Source organism: Ochotona princeps, unplaced genomic scaffold (genome assembly GCF_030435755.1).
Source record: "Ochotona princeps isolate mOchPri1 unplaced genomic scaffold, mOchPri1.hap1 HAP1_SCAFFOLD_246, whole genome shotgun sequence".
Classification (NCBI taxonomy): domain Eukaryota; kingdom Metazoa; phylum Chordata; class Mammalia; order Lagomorpha; family Ochotonidae; genus Ochotona; species Ochotona princeps.
In genome coordinates, this window is record NW_026700774.1 from 194,359 (window position 1) to 210,751 (window position 16,393).

The following is a 16,393-nucleotide window of genomic DNA, read 5'->3' on the forward strand; positions in this document are numbered from 1 at the left end:
GGGAGGGAGGGGGAGGGGGACCCCAATGTTGCTTTTTATGAGGCGGGGTGCCCTTGTGACGTGGATGAGCATGGGGAGGGACAGAGGAGGGGACGGGGGGGGGGTGCTGACCGACCCCCCAAAAGGCAGCCGCCGCTGGGATGGGTCTGTGCTATTCCAAGATTCCCCCAGTGGGCAGAGCGTTGAAGCCCCAAGAGAAGGGTAACGTGGCCGCCACCGAGAAAGGGGAAGGAGGCTGTCATGTGTGACGGAGTGGGGGGCGGCAGCAGGAGGGAGCACCCCAAAAAGCATGATGGCGTGCGCACCCCACTACTACCCTACCCAGAGCAGCTGCTGCTGCGTGCCAGCCCTGGGGGGTGCCTGTCTCCTCGGAAGCCGACACTTCTTCTTTAAAATAGGATTTATCTGAGACGGAGGGAGGGAGGGAGGCCAGGTCACTCCCCAGTGGCCCCCATGGCTGGGGCCGTCCTGGGCTGAAGGGCAGCCAGGGATCCCATGGAGGTGTGAGGGGCCCAAGCATTTGGGACACAGGCACTGCTTTCTGGGGTGTGTTTGCAGGGAGCTCCTGTGAGAGACGTTTTAACTTGCAATGCCGCAACCCTGGCCCCAGAGGAGGCTCTTTGAATAAACATTTTGAGAGCCCGGCGTAAAAGCCTAGTGGCTAAAATTCTCACCTAGCCTGCACCGCTGCTGGGATCCCAGATGGGCGCTGGTTCTAATCCCAGCAGGCCCACGTCCGTTCCAGCTCCCTGCTTGTGGCCTGGGAAAGCAGTGGAGGACGGCCCAAAGCCTTGGGACCTTGCACCTGCGTGGGAGACCCGGGAGAGGCTCCTGGCTCCCGGCTTGTGATCGGCTCAGCTTTGGCTGTTGCGGCCACCTGGAGACTGAAGATCTTCCTCTCTGTCTCTCCTCCTCTCTGTATATCTGACTTTCCAATTAAAAAAAATGTGTAAAAAATTTTGAAAAGATGGAGAAAGACGCTCCTGCCGAAGCCAGGAGCCAAGAGCTGTGTCGACGTCGCCCGTGTGGGTGGCTTGGGCCATCTCCGGCTGCTTTTTGGATTGTCCTAGCAGGGAGCTGCAGCAAGTGCAGCAACTGGGTTTCGAACCTTTTCGGTTATAGAAAGTTGGCATTGCTTTGCAGTGGCTTAACCTGCTGTGTCACTAAACACCCCCCCACCTACCTACCCCGCACACACACCCCACAGCCATGTGAAGCTGGTTTCGCAGAAGTTAGGAAAGGCCGCAAGGGGGAACTGTGAGCCACCACAGGAAAGGGAGAGGGGAGGAGGTTAGGGGAAAAACGAATAGGTCAAGTTCAAAGGAGCAGTGGGGGGACCTCTATGGCTAGGATGGAATCAAGAGCCATGCAGGGTGGTGTGGCCTGAACGCGGCACGCCCCGTTCCCCAGCCAAGCCTCAGTTTTCTCAGCTGTGAAATGGAGCAGTAGAGTTGTTTGTGAAGCTTTCCCCTCCCCTCCACGCACACACACACCCAGCAACCGGCTGGCTTAAGTTCACACCCTCGTCCACAGGTGGGCCAGCACACAGCACACCTGGCCCTGTACCCTCCGGCCTGCCCCCCAACCATGCCACCTTAGGGCTGAAGGGGACATTGCCGCCCAGTGGCCAGTGCCCAGCAGGCACTCACTCGCCTTTCCCTGTCTCCCCGACTCCCACCCCGGGTGCCCCCCCCACCAGATGCCCTCAAGTCCTCTCTGATTATCTTTGTGGTGGGCGGCCCCGGTTCTGGCAAAGAGACACAGTGCAAGAATATGGCCGCCAAGTATGGCTTCTGCCATGTGGGCCTGGGCCAGCTGCTGAGGCAGGAGGCCCGGCAGCACACGCAGAGGGGCCGCCAGATCCGCGACATCATGCTACAGGGGCTCCTGGTGCCCACGGTGAGCAGTCACGACCGGGGTCGCGAGTGGCCGTGTAGGGGGTGGGTGGAGGCTGGTCCCGCTCCCTCTCAGCCTGCTACTCCCAGCGTGTGCCCATTGCTGGGTTGTGTCCCCCTCCTCCCCGTCTCTGCTGGACCTCCATGTCCTCTTGTTGAAATGGGGCACCCCAGCCAGAGGTGGGGGGTGTGACATCATTTCTAGAAGGTCTTTAGCAGGTGCCTAACACTTGAGACTCCAGCCCAAGGTCAGCCGACCCCTGAGAGAGGGCGGGGGAGGAACAGACAGGCTCTTTTCTTTTAATTCAAAGATTTCATTTCTCTGTTGGTGAGAAGGAGAAAACAGAGAGCGAGCCCTTCCATCCACTGGTTCTCTCCCCAAACGGCCAGGAGACAGCAGCTCCATCCGGGTCTCCCACGCGAGGGCAGGATCCCAAGGCTTTGGGCCATGCTCCTACGCTGCCTTCCCAGGCTACAAGCAGGGACTTGGATGGGAAGTGGAGCAGCCGGGACACAAACCAGCGTCCACATGGGATGTGGCATTGCAGATGGAGGCTTAACGCACTGTGCCAGCATGCTGACCCCAGTCCCTTCTAGGGTTCTTTCTTCATCCTCCCAACCCCGAAAAAAGGGAGAAAACCCTAGGGCTGACCTCGTGATGTGCCTGGGGCCTGGGAGAGACAGCCACCCACCCCCGACCCTTGGGGTGGAGGATCCTGTGTTCAGCTGCATTTCCGGCCAGGCTCAGACTGCGGGGTGCCGGGTTGGGGATGAGGGGACTGTGTCAGCTCCAGGTTCTGTCCCGGGGCGGGGAAGGGGCAGCCCGACGCACCCTGGTGACCGCTCGGGGGTGAACGACCGACCCCTGCGGCTCACACTGGCTGCACACACACACACACACTTCTGTCATCTCAGGGCGTCGTTCTGGACATGGTCACCAACAAGATGCTGGCGCACCCTGAGAGCCGGGGCTTCCTCATAAACGGCTTTCCGCGCGGGCTGCAGCAGGCCAAGGAGTTCGAGCGCCTCGTGAGTGAGCGCAGGGTGTGCAGGTGTGGTGGGGGTGCGCCCGTGGACCAGCCCCCTGGCGCACCTGGGAACGCAGCTGCCCCACCTCAAGTGAGGTTTGGCCTGGGTGGGCAATCCGAGGAAGACGAGGTGGGGAGGAGCGAGGGGAAGGCTCAGGGAGACCCTTTCTCTGCCTTCCTGCCCATTCAGGCACCTGGGCACCCCCTGTGTGCTAGCTAAAACACAGTGCAATCTGGGTCCTCCCAGTCCGCCCTCCATAGCCAATCACAGATCAAAAGTACTTTATTTTTTTAAATTTTTTTTTTTAAAGATTCATTCATTTTATTACAGCCAGATATACACAGAGGAGGAGAGACAGAGAGGAAGATCTTCCATCCGATGATTCACTCCCCAAGTGAGCTGCAACGGGCCGATGCGCGCCGACCCGAAGCCGGGAACCTGGAACCTCCTCCGGGTCTCCCACGCGGGTGCAGTGTCCCAAGGCTTTGAGCCGTCCTCAACTGCTTTCCCAGGCCATAAGCAGGGAGCTGGATGGGAAGCGGAGCTGCTGGGAAAAAGTACTTTATTTTTAAAGACTGTATTTTTATTGGAATGTCAGATTTACAGTGAGGAGAGACAGAAAGATGCTATATCTGCTGGTTCACTCCCCAAGTGGCTGCAGCAGCCAGGAGCCAGGAGCTTCTCCTGGGTCTTCCACACGGGTGCAGGGTCCCAAGGCTTTGGACCGTCCTCCACTGCTTTCCCAGGCCACAAGCAGGGAGCTGGAAGGGAAGTGGAGCAGCCGGGACACAAACCAGTGCCCAAATGGGAGCCCGGCGCTTGCAAGGGGGCAGATTAGCCAACTGAGCCATCGTGCAGGGCCCAACAGCGGGCAGGTATAACCCACCGCCCTGCGTGATCTTAACTCCCGACTGCCATACAGGCACATGACATCTGGGGTCTCCACCTGGCATGTGGCAGGGACCCCAGGCGCTTGGGCCATCTTCTGCTGCTTTCCCAGACAATTGGAGCAGGGAGTAAAGGGGAAGCAGTGCAGCCAGGATTCGAACCGGCACACCACAAACCCCGCGGGGAGTGGGGAGCTGGATGGAGTTCCCGGAGCCTGGCTTTGAAGCAGCCCAGCCCCAGGCTCCTGGGAGTCACCCAGCAGTGTTCATCTCCATTCCTGGGGCCAGCACTGCCCTGACTGTGGAAGCCTTCCCTGCACCCACTGCTCTGTCCCAGCTCACGGAGGCAGCATCCCCGTGCACAGGTGGCCAGCCCCACAGCGCGGCTTTTTACATCCACATGGCTACTGTTCCAGCAACACCCAACTTCTCTGGGAAACACACACACACACACACATAAAACCCGACTGACTTGGCACTGCAGGCCCTGCACATCCCCATGGCAACCGCAGCGAGCTGGCTTTCCCAAGCTTTTGACCGAGCGCTGGGCTGCCCATCAGCGCTGCCGTGCCTGGACTAACTCATCTTCCAGAACCTTCCACACCCCGATATCACACAGGAGTAGGGAGTCCATTTAGGGGTAGGGTGCCCTCCAGGAGCCCCCATAGGAACCCCACACCGCTTGCTGTGTAGCCCCATCTGACCGTCACCCCACCCCCACCTTCACCCCATTGCTTCTCCATCGCAGAGGCCCCCCCCCCGTTTGGTGGGGAGGGAGTGCCGACGCATTGAGAGCAAATGCTCGCCAAAAACACACCCCAAAGAACGTGTACTACAAGAGCAGTTTTGTCTCTGTGCAAGGGAGAGAACTTTCTAGATGCCTGGGACCTGTATTTGGATGGGCGCTGCGTGGGCCAGACTGGGAGCCTAACGGGGTGAGCCTGCCTAGCTCAGGCATTGGTGGTGTGTTCCTAGAGGGGCGCTTGCAGAGTTGGGGACCCACTGGGCGTGGCTTGAAGAGGCCCCACCCTCCCCTCCTCCACCCTGTCCCCCCCACACACACACTTCTGCCACACCAGCCAGGGTGACCAGACCCCAGACCAGCAGAGGATCCCCCAGCAGGACCCTGGAGGCGGGATGTGACCTCTGAGTGGAAGGCCGACACCTGCTGTGTGATCACACAGGGAGACTGAGGAAAGCCCTGTGGGGGAGGGGCGCTGGGTAAAGTCTGGCAGCCCACCCACACCCACCCACACACACACAGGGCCACGCCCTCTGCAAGTTGTGGGGGGCGGGGAAAGATTCAAGTATCCCCTAACCCCTCCCGCCACCTTCTGGGACAGGACCAGCGCCCGCTCCCCCTCAGGGTGCCCTTTCAGGGTGGGGCTGTGTAGGGGGAGGTGACAGTTCCACCTACCTGGGCCATCTCCCATCATCCCGCACCTGCTTCCTGGAGCAAGGTGAGAGCCCTGTGTGGGTACATGTCTGTCACACACACACACACACACACACACGTCCCCGCCCCCCCATCCAGGACGCAGCACAGGGCGCCCCCAACACCCAGGGACGGAGACCGCCTAGGGACAGGGCTGTCTCGTGGCCCTGGGAAGGGAGTCAGGGCAGGTGTGTTTCGGGACAAAGGTTGGCGCCTGGAAGAGGTGGCTGGCAGAAGGTTTTTTTTTTTTCCTCAACAATATCTTCCTGTTTTGTTGGAGACACAGAGGCAGAAAAGATCGGGGAGCTCTCCCAGCCGCTGGTTCAGCCCCCCAAGTGGCCACAGCAGCCAAGGGCTGGGCCGGGCGGAAGGCAGGAGCCGCCGGGGAGCTCCAGGCTGGTCTCCCTCTGTGGGTGGCCGGGGCCCAAGCACGGAGATGCGCCCCGCAGACGGGAAGATCGTCTGTGGCTCTGCTGCCTTTCTGCTCTGGTACTCGACCTTTCAAGTTGAAATAAAAAACATACATGGAGTTAGCCCTTCACCTCCCCTGGCTGTTGTGACGGTGCTATAGCTGTATAGCTTTGTACGGCCTGGATGCCAAGTCCACCCCTCCCCGTCCCCAGCCTGGTCCTGAACTCCCAGGTGCACACCCCTGGGAGGCAGCAGTGAGGGTCCAGGGGCTTGGCACCCTGTAGCCCCCCCATAGGGAGACCCAGATGCAGTAGCCCATGGTGTGACTCGGCAGATGGAAGATCTAACTCAAAAAATGAATTTACAAAATATCAACATAAAGCCCAGCATTATAGCCTAGTTGTTAAACCTACCCGCTGCAAATGCCTGGATCCTATGTGGGCACTGGTTCGTGCCACGGCTGCTCCACTTCCCATCCAGCTCCCTGCCTGTGGCCTGGGAAAGCAGTGGAGGATGGCCTAGAGCCTTGGGACCCTGCACCCACGTGGGAGACCCAGAAGAAGCTCCTGGCTCCTGGCTTCAGACTGGCTCAGCTCTGGCCATTGTGGCCATTTGGGGTGTGAACCAGTGGAATAAAGATTTTCCTGTGTCCCTTTCTCTCTGTATATCTGCCTAACAAAAGTAACTCTTAAAGAAAAAAAATCAAGATAGACCAGGGGGAGGAGCTGTGACTTTCCTGCTGGGGAAAGGTGCCCCAGGCTCACCTGTCGCCCTGGTTGCGTGCCCAGGTGGGCCGGGCCCCCAGCGCGGTCATCGTGTTGGACTGCTCCATGGAGACCATGGTCCGGCGGGTGCTGCGGCGCCGGCAGCTGGAGCCCCGTGAGGACGACTCCGAGCCGGCCATCCACAGGCGGCTGGACGCTCACTACACCTCGTGCGAGCCAGTCCTGACCTTTTACCAGAACAAGAAGCTGCTGCGAAGTGTGGGTGCTGCCGGGCCCTGGGGCATGGGAGTCAGGGGTGGGGCTGTGACAGGGTGGGAGGACTCCTGTTTGTAAGCCGGCTCCTGAAAAGCTGAGTTTACTGGGATGGGAAATCCATGGTCGGTTCTTTGGCAGATGAACTTCCTGTCAACCAAGGGAAAAGGGCCCCGGTGCCACCCAGCCCAAGGTCAAGGTATGCCCCTAGGGCAGGGGCAGAGGGGCCCGGCTGCCGGTGGCCCACCGCCCTCTCCTGGGTGTGTGTTGAGGGGCAGCTCCGGCCCCATGGACTTCCCTGCTCTGCCCCTTGTCTAGATCTTGGCGGAAGACTCACCGGAGAGCATCTTGGCCAAATGCTGCTCTGTCATCGAGAGCCTGCAGTGACCCGGGCAGGCCTGGGGGGCGCGGGGCATTGAGGTGAGCGCCTTGGGGCGGGACCCCGGCAGCTGCCAGGTGCAGGTGATGATGGGGGGGGGTCCCTGAATTCACTGTGAACCCTGGCCTATGGGAGAGGCTGTGCCCTGGGCCTCCAGCTGTGTGCCCTGAGCCGCTGGCAGGGCACAAAGAGGAGGCAGAGCCCACCGTCTGCGTCCCTGGGGACCCGTCCCTGGGGACAGCCCCAGCCCATGCCTCGTCCCCAGGTCCCAGGCCAGTGAGGGGATGACCCCCGACAGGCCCCCCCAGGGAATCCCCGTGCCCTCCCTGCCCCCCGCCTCCCACCCAGGCCTTCTCCCTTTACCAACACAACAACCGCAGCCCATGTGCAATTTTTAAACAAAAAGCACTTTATTTAATCAAAAAAGGAAAAGGAAAAAAAAACGGCAAGAGGAGTTAAGAGAGCACAACGCGCCTGTGGGAAAACATTTTGTGTTCCTGCTCTAAGGACAATGACAACATGAGCGACACACGGCCACTGCGGGGTCGGGCTGGTGGCGCAGCGATGGGGACACACAGCAGCCAGCAGACGCCAGGAGGTTTTGTTATCATTTATTTGTGAAGTTAAAAACGAGCGATAAAAAGTAAAAACTGCCATACAAGTTTTTGTTTTGTTCTCATTTTCGGTTTAGTTTAAATCTCTCCTCTTCGACACATGAAAACAACCAAGTTCTGGAGAGGGGGAGAGGGGGCTGAGCAGGGCTGAGGAGCAGCGAGAGGAGGAGGAGGAAGAGGGGAGAGAGAGAGAGAGAGAGAGGGAGAGAGAGAGGCGGGCAGGTGGGGGGAGGTCCTGCCAAACCAACACCTGGTCCAAGGAATGTTCCAACTCTAACTAAAAAAAGGAAAAAAAAAAAAAGTAGCAAAGAGTGACTTTTTTTTTCCTTTTAAAGTTTATTTTAAAAACAAGAGGCCAAGGTGGCAGGGAGCGAACTGGGGCCTCCCCTCACTCAGAGGCAGTTTCTGGAAGCTGGGGGGAGGGATTAGAAGTTTCTGTTTTTTTTTTTTCTTAAATATATATAAAATTTTATACTTTTTTTGTTCTGCTGTCTCGTGTTTGTAATTTATTTTTGGCAGGACTCAGTTCCTCGCTATCTTCCACGGCTGGCCCTAGTGAAGGGTCCCCCGGGGAGATGGTGGGGTGGGGTGCAGGCCGGGGGGAGGGCGCCAGGGCCCCCCCCAAGCTCCAGCCTCGCCCGGGGCTCCCCACACCCCCAGTGGCAGCCATCGCTCTCTCGCCAAACAAACAAAACCAAAAAGAAGCAGACAAAGCCCCCAAACAGAACAAAATGGGAAAAAAAAAAAAAAGATTTTTTTTCACAGATGAGGAAGTTCACATTGGATTCATTGCGCCTGTGGAGAGGGAAGAGACAGCAATCGGTCACCACGGGCAGGGGCGGGCCGGGCGGGACGCGTGGTGTCCTCTGGCTGGCGCTCTGGGCCTGGCTGCAGGAGGAGGAGGAGGAGGAGGAGGAGCAGGGAGGGGAGAGGACAGCAGGTGTGCGGGATGAGGCGGAGAGGGGAGCCCCCCGGCCCCACGGAAGGCGGCGGCTCCCGGCGAACGCGACAGAAACCATTTCCGCGACCACGACCACGACCGCGGCGTCCCCACAACACCCCTGTGAGGTAGGTTGGCAGGTGGCAGCGATGGTCATTGCCCATTTCACAGATCCGACCGGACACGGCGGAGCGAGCGCGCCCACACCCACAGGCTGCTCCCCCTCGGCCCCTCCCCGCCGGCCGGGCCGCCCGCGACAGTCACTCGGACAAGGACACGGGCGAGGAAAACAAAGATCGTGGCTTTCAAAAACGTAAAGGGAAGAGAAAAAAAAGACCAAAAAGTGATGCAGAAAAAGGGGGGAAAGAATAGCCGTTTTCTTCCCGAGTGGCCAGATCTCGAGCGGGGGCGGCCCAGCCCGGGGCTGCCCACCAGCTCACAGTTCCACCTCTGTTGGCAGCGCCCCAGCGTCGGCAGCTCACACAGGAACGAGCGGCTGGCGGAGGGAGGCCTCTTCGTTAGCCTCTGGCCCTAGCGTGCGCTGCCCCGGCGGGCACGTGGGCACTCCCGGAGACCTCTGGCCACGCGGCCCCCGCTGCAGCAGGCATCAAGGGCACACCCCGCAGGGGAAGGGATTTCCGGCGCTACCCACTAAGGCAGGATGGACGGTGGCCGGGGGTTGGAAGGAGAAAGGAGGAGGAGGAGGGTGGCAGTTCCCACTTGCCTGCTGCTGTCCCTGCTGGGCGGGAGGCGGCTGGGGGCCGCCGGGACCGGGGCTCTGTCCGTAGTAGGCGGCCTGCTGGCGGTAGTACTCGGCCCAGGCAGCACTGTAGTCCGGCTGGGAGCCTGGGGGCGCTCCCGGACCCCCTCCGGTGGCCACTTGCGCTGTGCGGTGGGGGGAAGGAATGCAGGGTGAGTCGAGTGGCTGGCTGCGGGCAGGGCTGCCTTGCCCCGACCCCGTCCTGCCCGCGGCGCCCGCTGGCTCACCCTGCTTTTTGTAGTACTCCTCCCAGGCCTTGGTGTAGTCCTGCTGCGGGGGCGCGCCTGGCTGCTGCGGCTGCTGGCCTGCAGGGGGACGGGGACGGGTGGGCACAGAAGGGTCAGCAGCCTCGCCACCCCCACCCCGAGGACAGGGCACGAAGCCCCTCTAGCCAGGGGCGTGGCGTCGGCTCACCGATCTTCTTGTAGTACTCCTCCCAGGCCTTGGTGTAGTCCGACTGGCCAGCAGGCGGGGGCTGCGGGGGCTCCCCCTGGGCGGGCGGAGCTGCAGGGGCCGGAGCGGGGCCGGGCACAGGGCCCGGGGGCTGCTGGTAGTAATGCGAGTAGTAGGCGGCCCAGGCGGCATTGGGGTCGGCGGCTGCTGCTGCAGCTTTGTCTAGGAGCACAGGGGTGTGGCTGAGGGGCAGGCCTGGCAGGCAGGCCCAGCCCCCCGCGCTGGGGCCAAAGCCCCTACTTACTGGGGTCATGAGGCGCAGGGGGCTGCCACTGGGGGTAGGTGCCGCCCCAGCCCTGGGGAGGGTACTGGTGAGGAGGAGGGCCACCGGCGCTGTGGAGGAGACCGGGAGCTGTGAGCTGGGGGACCCCCAAGGCCAGGACCTGGGTCCCCAGCCCCGTACCCGCACAGCGGCCTTGGCAAGCCGAATGTTACTCACTGTGGGGGAGCTCCAGGGGGTCCCTGGTTGAAAGGCCCAGGGTTGAAGGGACCCATGGGGCCAGCAGGGCCTGGTCCACCGGGCCCAGGTCCCACAGGGCAGAGAGGACCCTGCAGGGGAGGAGGCAGGGGTGAGCGGGCTAGAGGAGGGGAGTGGGCTGCAGCCCCCGGGAACCCGCCCGAGCCCACCTCAATCTTCTCCTCAATGAGCTGCTTGGCGTGGTCGATCTGCTGGGGGGAGCCCCGGATGATGAAGAGCTTGAAGTTGGGGTCGCCGTTGGGCGGTAGCTGCCGGGAGATCTCCACGAAGGCGCCCGTCTGCTGGTTTATGGCTTTCACGTTCTCGCCACCTGCAGGGCCGCAGCGGGTGATGGGCGGGCGGCCGGGTGGGCAGCCTGGGAGGGGACTGAGGGGCCCGAAGTGGAGATGCCCTACTCACCGCGGCCGATGACCAGCCCGCACTTGTGCGTGGGGATGGAGAAGGTCACCTCCCCGCCAGGAGGGCCCCAGCTGCCTTGGCCTCGTCCCCGACCCCGGCCGCCAGGGGGCATGCCAGGACCCCCGGGAGGGCCTGGGGGCCCACTCTGCAAGACAGGGAGGCGGGTGAGCTGGCAGCCAGGTGGGCCGGCACTGCATGGGAGATGGGGTGGACTGGCATCTCCCCCCGGCCACCTACCCGAAGGCTCTGTAGGAGGTCATTGATGATGCGGGCTGCGTGCTCACACCTGTCCGGGGGTCCCATGATGTGGGCGATCTTCTCAGGACCCGTGCCATCATCTGGTGCCAGCACCCAGAGAGCAGAGGGAGCAGCTCAGACCCCAGCCAGCACGGCCTCTGCAGAGCCCCGGGGCCTGCCAGCCTGTGGCACTGGCATCCCACAGGGACACAGCAGTCCTCGCTGCTCCGCTTCTGATCCAGTCCCCTGCCAGTGTGTCCGGCAAGGCAGCGGAGGGTGACCTCAGTGCTTGGGCCCCCAAGGCCACATAGGAGACCAGGTGGCACTCCTGGCTTCAGCCTGGCCCGGCCCAGCCATGCCAGGAGGGGGATGGAGCACTGCACGGAAGATCCCTCTTGCTCTTGTCTTCTCTCAGATAAACTGCTGGCTCACTTCTAAGTGGCCGCACTGGCTGCAGCTGAGCCAGTCCGGAGCCAGGCGCTTGTCCTGGGCTGTGAGGGAGGCAGCTCCCACTTGGGGCACCCCAGCACTGGTTCTGCGGAACCACATCCACACTGCCCACACACCTTGCCAGGCTCGGGGAGCGCGCCGACCCGCCAGGGGCCCAGGCAGCGGGTGGGTGTGGCCGAGGGCCGGCCCGCAGGGGCCCAGGCAGCGGGTGGGTGTGGCCGAGGGCCGGCCTGCAGGGGCCCAGGCAGCGGGTGGGTGTGGCCCAGGGCCGGCCCGCAGGGGCCCAGGCAGCGGGTGGGTGTGGCCCAGGGCCGGCCCGCAGGGGCCCAGGCAGCGGGTGTGTGTGTGGCCGAGGGCCGGCCCGCAGGGGCCCAGGCAGCGGGTGGGTGTGGCCCAGGGCCGGCCCGCAGGGGCCCAGGCAGCGGGTGTGTGTGGCCGAGGGCCGGCCCGCAGGGGCCCAGGCAGCGGGTGGGTGTGGCCCAGGGCCGGCCCGCAGGGGCCCAGGCAGCGGGTGGGTGTGGCCCAGGGCCGGCCCGCAGGGGCCCAGGCAGCGGGTGGGTGTGGCCGAGGGCCGGCCCGCAGGGGCCCAGGCAGCGGGTGGGTGTGGCCGAGGGCCGGCCTGCAGGGGCCCAGGCAGCGGGTGGGTGTGGCCCAGGGCCGGCCCGCAGGGGCCCAGGCAGCGGGTGGGTGTGGCCGAGGGCCGGCCTGCAGGGGCCCAGGCAGCGGGTGGGTGTGGCCGAGGGCCGGCCCGCAGGGGCCCAGGCAGCGGGTGGGTGTGGCCGAGGGCCGGCCCGCAGGGGCCCAGGCAGCGGGTGTGTGTGTGGCCGAGGGCCGGCCCGCAGGGGCCCAGGCAGCGGGTGGGTGTGGCCCAGGGCCGGCCCGCTCACCTTGCTTGAACTGGATGCGCACGCCCGCGTCGTTCTGGATCTTCTTGATCATCTCCCCGCTGCGGCCGATGACCACGCCCACCGAATGCCGGGGCACGGGCACCTGAGGGCGGAAGCTGCCTGGGTCGGCGCGGGCCTCCTTCCTGCTGCCCGCCGCCCCCCGGGAGCCCCACTCACGTCGATGCCCCCGCCGATCCTCGAGCCGTACTCGTTGCGGTCCCCGAAGCCGCCCTGGTCGCGCTCACGCAGGATGTCCATCACCATCTCACAGGCTTGCTGCGCACACAGTGGAGGCGGGGGCTGGGACGGGCGGCGTGGCCCCAGCCCCCTGGCCCCCGCTCAAGGCGCAGCGAGGCGCGCACCTGCACTTTGTAGGGGTCCCCGATGATGCGCAGGGGCTTGTCCACGTTCGTGTTCTGCGAGCCGTCCTGGATTAAGATCATCTTGACGCCGGCGCGCTCCTGCAGCAGTGATGCCCGTCAGTACGGGGCTGGGCACCTGGGGCAGCACTAGCCGGCCCGGGCCCCGGGCTCACCTGCAGCTGCTTGATGGTCTCCCCGCCTTTGCCGATCACCAGGCCGGCCTTGCCCGCGGGAATCATGACCTCCTGCACCGTGCCGTTCTGGCCCCCGTTGGCACTGTCGTGGAACTGCCCAGGGGGGCCCCCGCGCCCCCGAGACACAATGTCGTCTAACATCATCTTGGCTTTCCTGGGGAGACAAGAACGGGGCGGGCTCAGAAGGGTACAGACTGCAGCAAGAGGGCCAGGGGTCGGGTTGTGCAGGCTTGGGCCCTCCCCGCGGTGGCCCTGGTGGGGACTTACTGCACAGATTCGGGGGCGCCCGTCAAGGACACACTGCGCTCAGGTAGACCACCGCTGTCTAGAGGAGAGAGGAGACAGGGTCAGGGCCCTCCTAGAGACGAAGAAACTTCCAGAACCACCCAGGTCCCCACGCTGTGGCCCCCACACCCTTGGGAGGCTGCTCAGCACAGGCCAAGGTGATTGAAGGAAAACAGCAGGGGAGAGAAGATTCCAGAAGGTGCATTCCTGGCTCCCAGTCCCAGAGCATTACCCAGGCACCCCAGGCCCGAGCCCACATACCTCACCTCAGCTAAGGGTTTCCCTAGCATTCCCTGCCTTGCCTCATGGCACACCCTTGCCCGCTGTCTGGCCACACCAGGCCCTCAACTCACCAGGGTTGGGTGCACGCAGGTGCCAGCCCCAGGAACCAGGCAAGGCCTGCCCAGCTCAGCCCAGTCCCGCCGTACCTGGGGAGATCTGCACTTTGCAGCCGGAATCCTGCTGGATCTTGTTAATCTGCTCGCCACCTCTGCCGATGACTGTAGGGGAAGGAGATACAGTGGCTGTCGAGCGGGCCTGGATGTCACGGGCAGGGCAGGTGGCTGGGATGCCTCACTGCCTGGCAGCCCCGCCCAGGGAAGCCCTCCTGGACCCCAGGGACCCGCACTCACTCAGGCCCACCATGCCATCTGGGACCCTGTATTCCTCTGTCATTGAGGTCCTGCAGAAACACAAGGCCATCTTAGTGGGGGGTGCAGAGGGTCCCCCAGGCCATGCCCACCCCCAGGGGGTACCAGCCATGCTCCAGGCCTCAAGCCCCCAGAGTTCCAACGGACAGGGTGGCATGGCTAGCTGGCTGCCAGCATGGGAGACAGACCAGAACTGACAAGGCCGCTGGACGTCCATGGACTCCCAGCAACGCAAGAGCCTGACTGTGCGGCCGCCACATTCCATGTCTACAGGGAACAGGCTTTAGGAGCAGCCCACGCCCGAGGCTCCTGCAGCGCCAAGGCCCTTCCTACCACGGCCTCTGAGGGACCTTGTGTCTGCTGCCCAGAGCCCCACAGCCTGCAGGCCCTGACCCTCAGGGCCTGCACCCAGAGCCCTGCCCAGGCTCCCCAGGGTGGCCGCTCACCTGGGTGGAGGATGGATGGGTCCCAGTTGAGAACCGAGCGCTGCAGAGACAACCCGAGGGGCAAACGGTGTCAGCTTCCCACCTGGGCTGTGACCTGCCCGCCCAGGGGGTACCAAGGAGCCCTCTCCAGGACCTGTGAGCCCCAGGCTGCGAACACAGGCAGCTTCGGGAAAGGGAGTGGCCAGGGCTCAGGGTCCCCTGCCCCCCGAAAGCTGCCCCATGGACTCACAGTCTCCCTGGGACGCCAGCTTTTTGCTCTCTGGTTGATCTGTGGACAAGCAGAAGGGACGTCAACACATGGCCACCCGCCCACGGCTGCTGCGGCCACCTGGCCTGGCCAGCGTGGGGAGCAGTAGGGTACACGGCCTCCCGTCAACATCATACAAGCTGCTGTCCCAGCTGCTCCACTTCCCATCCAGCTCCCTGCTAATGCCCCCGGGGGAAGGCAGTAGGGACAGCCTGGGAGACCCGGAGGAAGCTTCAGGCTCCTGGGTGTGCCCCGGCCGGTGCAACCACATGGAGGAAGGAATCGAAACGGAAGATCTCTCTGCATCCCTCCCAGCTGGGAACCCCCACCCCTCTCCCTCAAGCGCCGGACCCCCGGGCTGGAAAGGCAAGCAGGTACCTCCATCTTCCAGTTGCCTCTTCTGGCCCCCAAAATTAAAGTCAGGAGTGCTATTGTTCACTGAGGTGGCAGCATCACCTCCGATCTTGGCTGCGATCTACAAAGAGGGAAGTGTGGAGGATTTACCCACCATCCCGGGATGTGTGTGTGTGTCAGGGGAAGGGGCAGCTCCCCCCGGCTCAGGAGGGGGAGCCCCCTGCGGGGCACACACAGCCACTGTTGGCACAGGTGTCACTCCCGCCAGGTGCCTGGGGCACACACCCCTCTCCAGCAAGGCCCAGCTCCACGCACCAAAACCCCATCCATGGGGACACCTCGGCCCCCCGCAAACCCCAGCTCAGTCCCCTCTCCCCGCGTGGCTGCAGACCCCCCACCCCACCATGGACCAGACAGGAGCCTGCCTCCTTTCCGGGGGAGGGGGGGCACACCGGGTGTGTGCACCTGCCAGGCCCTCCACATCCGGCAGGCCACCCCAAACACAGAAGGGACACCCTCCCAGCTCTCCTCAGCCCCTGCAAGCGACCCAGAGCCCCCCACAAGCCCTTAAAGGGTCTTGCTAGACTCGGGGAAGGGTACACGGGTCCGCTACTGCAGCCTTTTGGTCCTGGGAAAGCTACACGAAGGCAATTGGGATTTTTTGGGGGGGGGGCAGGGGATGCCCCGGGCCCAGATGTGTGGTGACTTTTTTTTTCTTGGTGGGGTATAAGCAAGCAAGACCCTTGCTTCCCCTTTCAGGTGGTCCCTGGGCTGCGCCACCCCCCCTCCCCTCAATCCCAACAGGTTCCAGGTCGGCCTGGCTGCTGCACGGGGACGGGGTGTGTGGGGAGCTGGGGATGGTCACGCGCCGGGGTGCCCCCACTCCCTCCGGCGGTGCACCCCGCTTTCCAGAGCGCTCCAAGGCGCGCGCGCGCGCTCGCTCGCTTTCCCCCCCCCCCCACACCCCGTGCGCGTGCACAGCCTCCCCCTCCCCCGTGCGCGTGCCCCAGGCCCCGTGGCCTTTCCCCCTCACCTGGCGGGCCCGCTGCACGGCGTCGGCGAAGGCGTCCTTGCGAATGCCCGGGCCGCCCCCGCCGGGCGGCTGCGAGGGGCCGCCGGCCGACCCTCCTCCTCCGCCTCCTCCACCGCCACCACCGCCACCACCGCCGCCCCGGTCCCCAGCACCCGGCGGGCCCGGAGCAGGGCCGCCTCCGCCTCCTGCTCCCCCGCCTGCCGACGGCGGCGGCCCGGGCGGAGGGCCTCCCGTGCTGTAGTCGGACATGGCGCGGCGGGCCCGGGCCTGGCGGCGGCGGCTCAACGCGGGAACAAGGCCTCGCTCCACACGGCCGCGGAGCACTCTGGGAAAGCCAGCGGCTGGGCAGACGACGGGCAGGGAGGGAGGGAGGGAGGAGAGAGAGAGCGCGGCCCGACTTCCCTGCCCGCCGTCGCTGCCGTCGCCGCCGTCGTCTCGGCCAATCCGAAGCAGCCGCTGCTCTCCCGCGACGACCAATCCCAGGCCCTGTGAGCTCAGCGACCAATAGGAATGCGGCAAGGGGCAGTGGGCGGGAGGTGACGAGGTGACGGACAGCTCTGGGAGGCAATGAACCACGCGCTGCTGGCAGGG

General features: G+C 63.9%; 2 protein-coding genes across 4 annotated transcripts; one reads left to right on the plus strand and one right to left on the minus strand.

Moving 5' to 3' along the window:
• Window positions 1–97: 97 nt before the first annotated feature.
• LOC131479350 (adenylate kinase isoenzyme 1-like) lies at window positions 98–7,076 on the plus strand. The gene is made up of 5 exons (XM_058659908.1): window positions 98–201; window positions 1,700–1,899; window positions 2,811–2,924; window positions 6,446–6,640; window positions 6,953–7,076. Exons 1-5 carry the CDS (start codon window positions 141–143, stop codon window positions 7,019–7,021), a joined length of 639 nt encoding a protein of 212 aa, XP_058515891.1. The 5' UTR covers window positions 98–140; the 3' UTR covers window positions 7,022–7,076.
• A 1,152-nt stretch (window positions 7,077–8,228) lies between these two features.
• LOC131479346 (far upstream element-binding protein 2) lies at window positions 8,229–16,292 on the minus strand. 3 transcript variants are annotated; one of them, XM_058659887.1, is made up of 20 exons: window positions 15,803–16,292; window positions 14,794–14,890; window positions 14,398–14,436; window positions 14,169–14,208; window positions 13,705–13,754; window positions 13,501–13,572; window positions 13,055–13,112; window positions 12,767–12,941; window positions 12,594–12,692; window positions 12,409–12,507; window positions 12,232–12,334; window positions 10,895–10,995; window positions 10,658–10,802; window positions 10,408–10,568; window positions 10,220–10,329; window positions 10,025–10,113; window positions 9,742–9,942; window positions 9,555–9,632; window positions 9,292–9,452; window positions 8,229–8,422 (listed from the first exon to the last, which is right to left on the minus strand). In XM_058659887.1, exons 1-20 carry the CDS (start codon window positions 16,049–16,051, stop codon window positions 8,414–8,416), a joined length of 2,136 nt encoding a protein of 711 aa, XP_058515870.1. In that variant the 5' UTR covers window positions 16,052–16,292; the 3' UTR covers window positions 8,229–8,413. The 3 variants fall into 3 exon arrangements, with proteins under 3 accessions (XP_058515870.1, XP_058515871.1, XP_058515869.1); XM_058659888.1 differs by having other exon boundaries at window positions 8,229–9,452; window positions 15,803–15,853; window positions 16,037–16,276; XM_058659886.1 differs by having other exon boundaries at window positions 8,229–9,452; window positions 15,803–16,287.
• Between the last annotated feature and the right edge of the window lie 101 nt (window positions 16,293–16,393).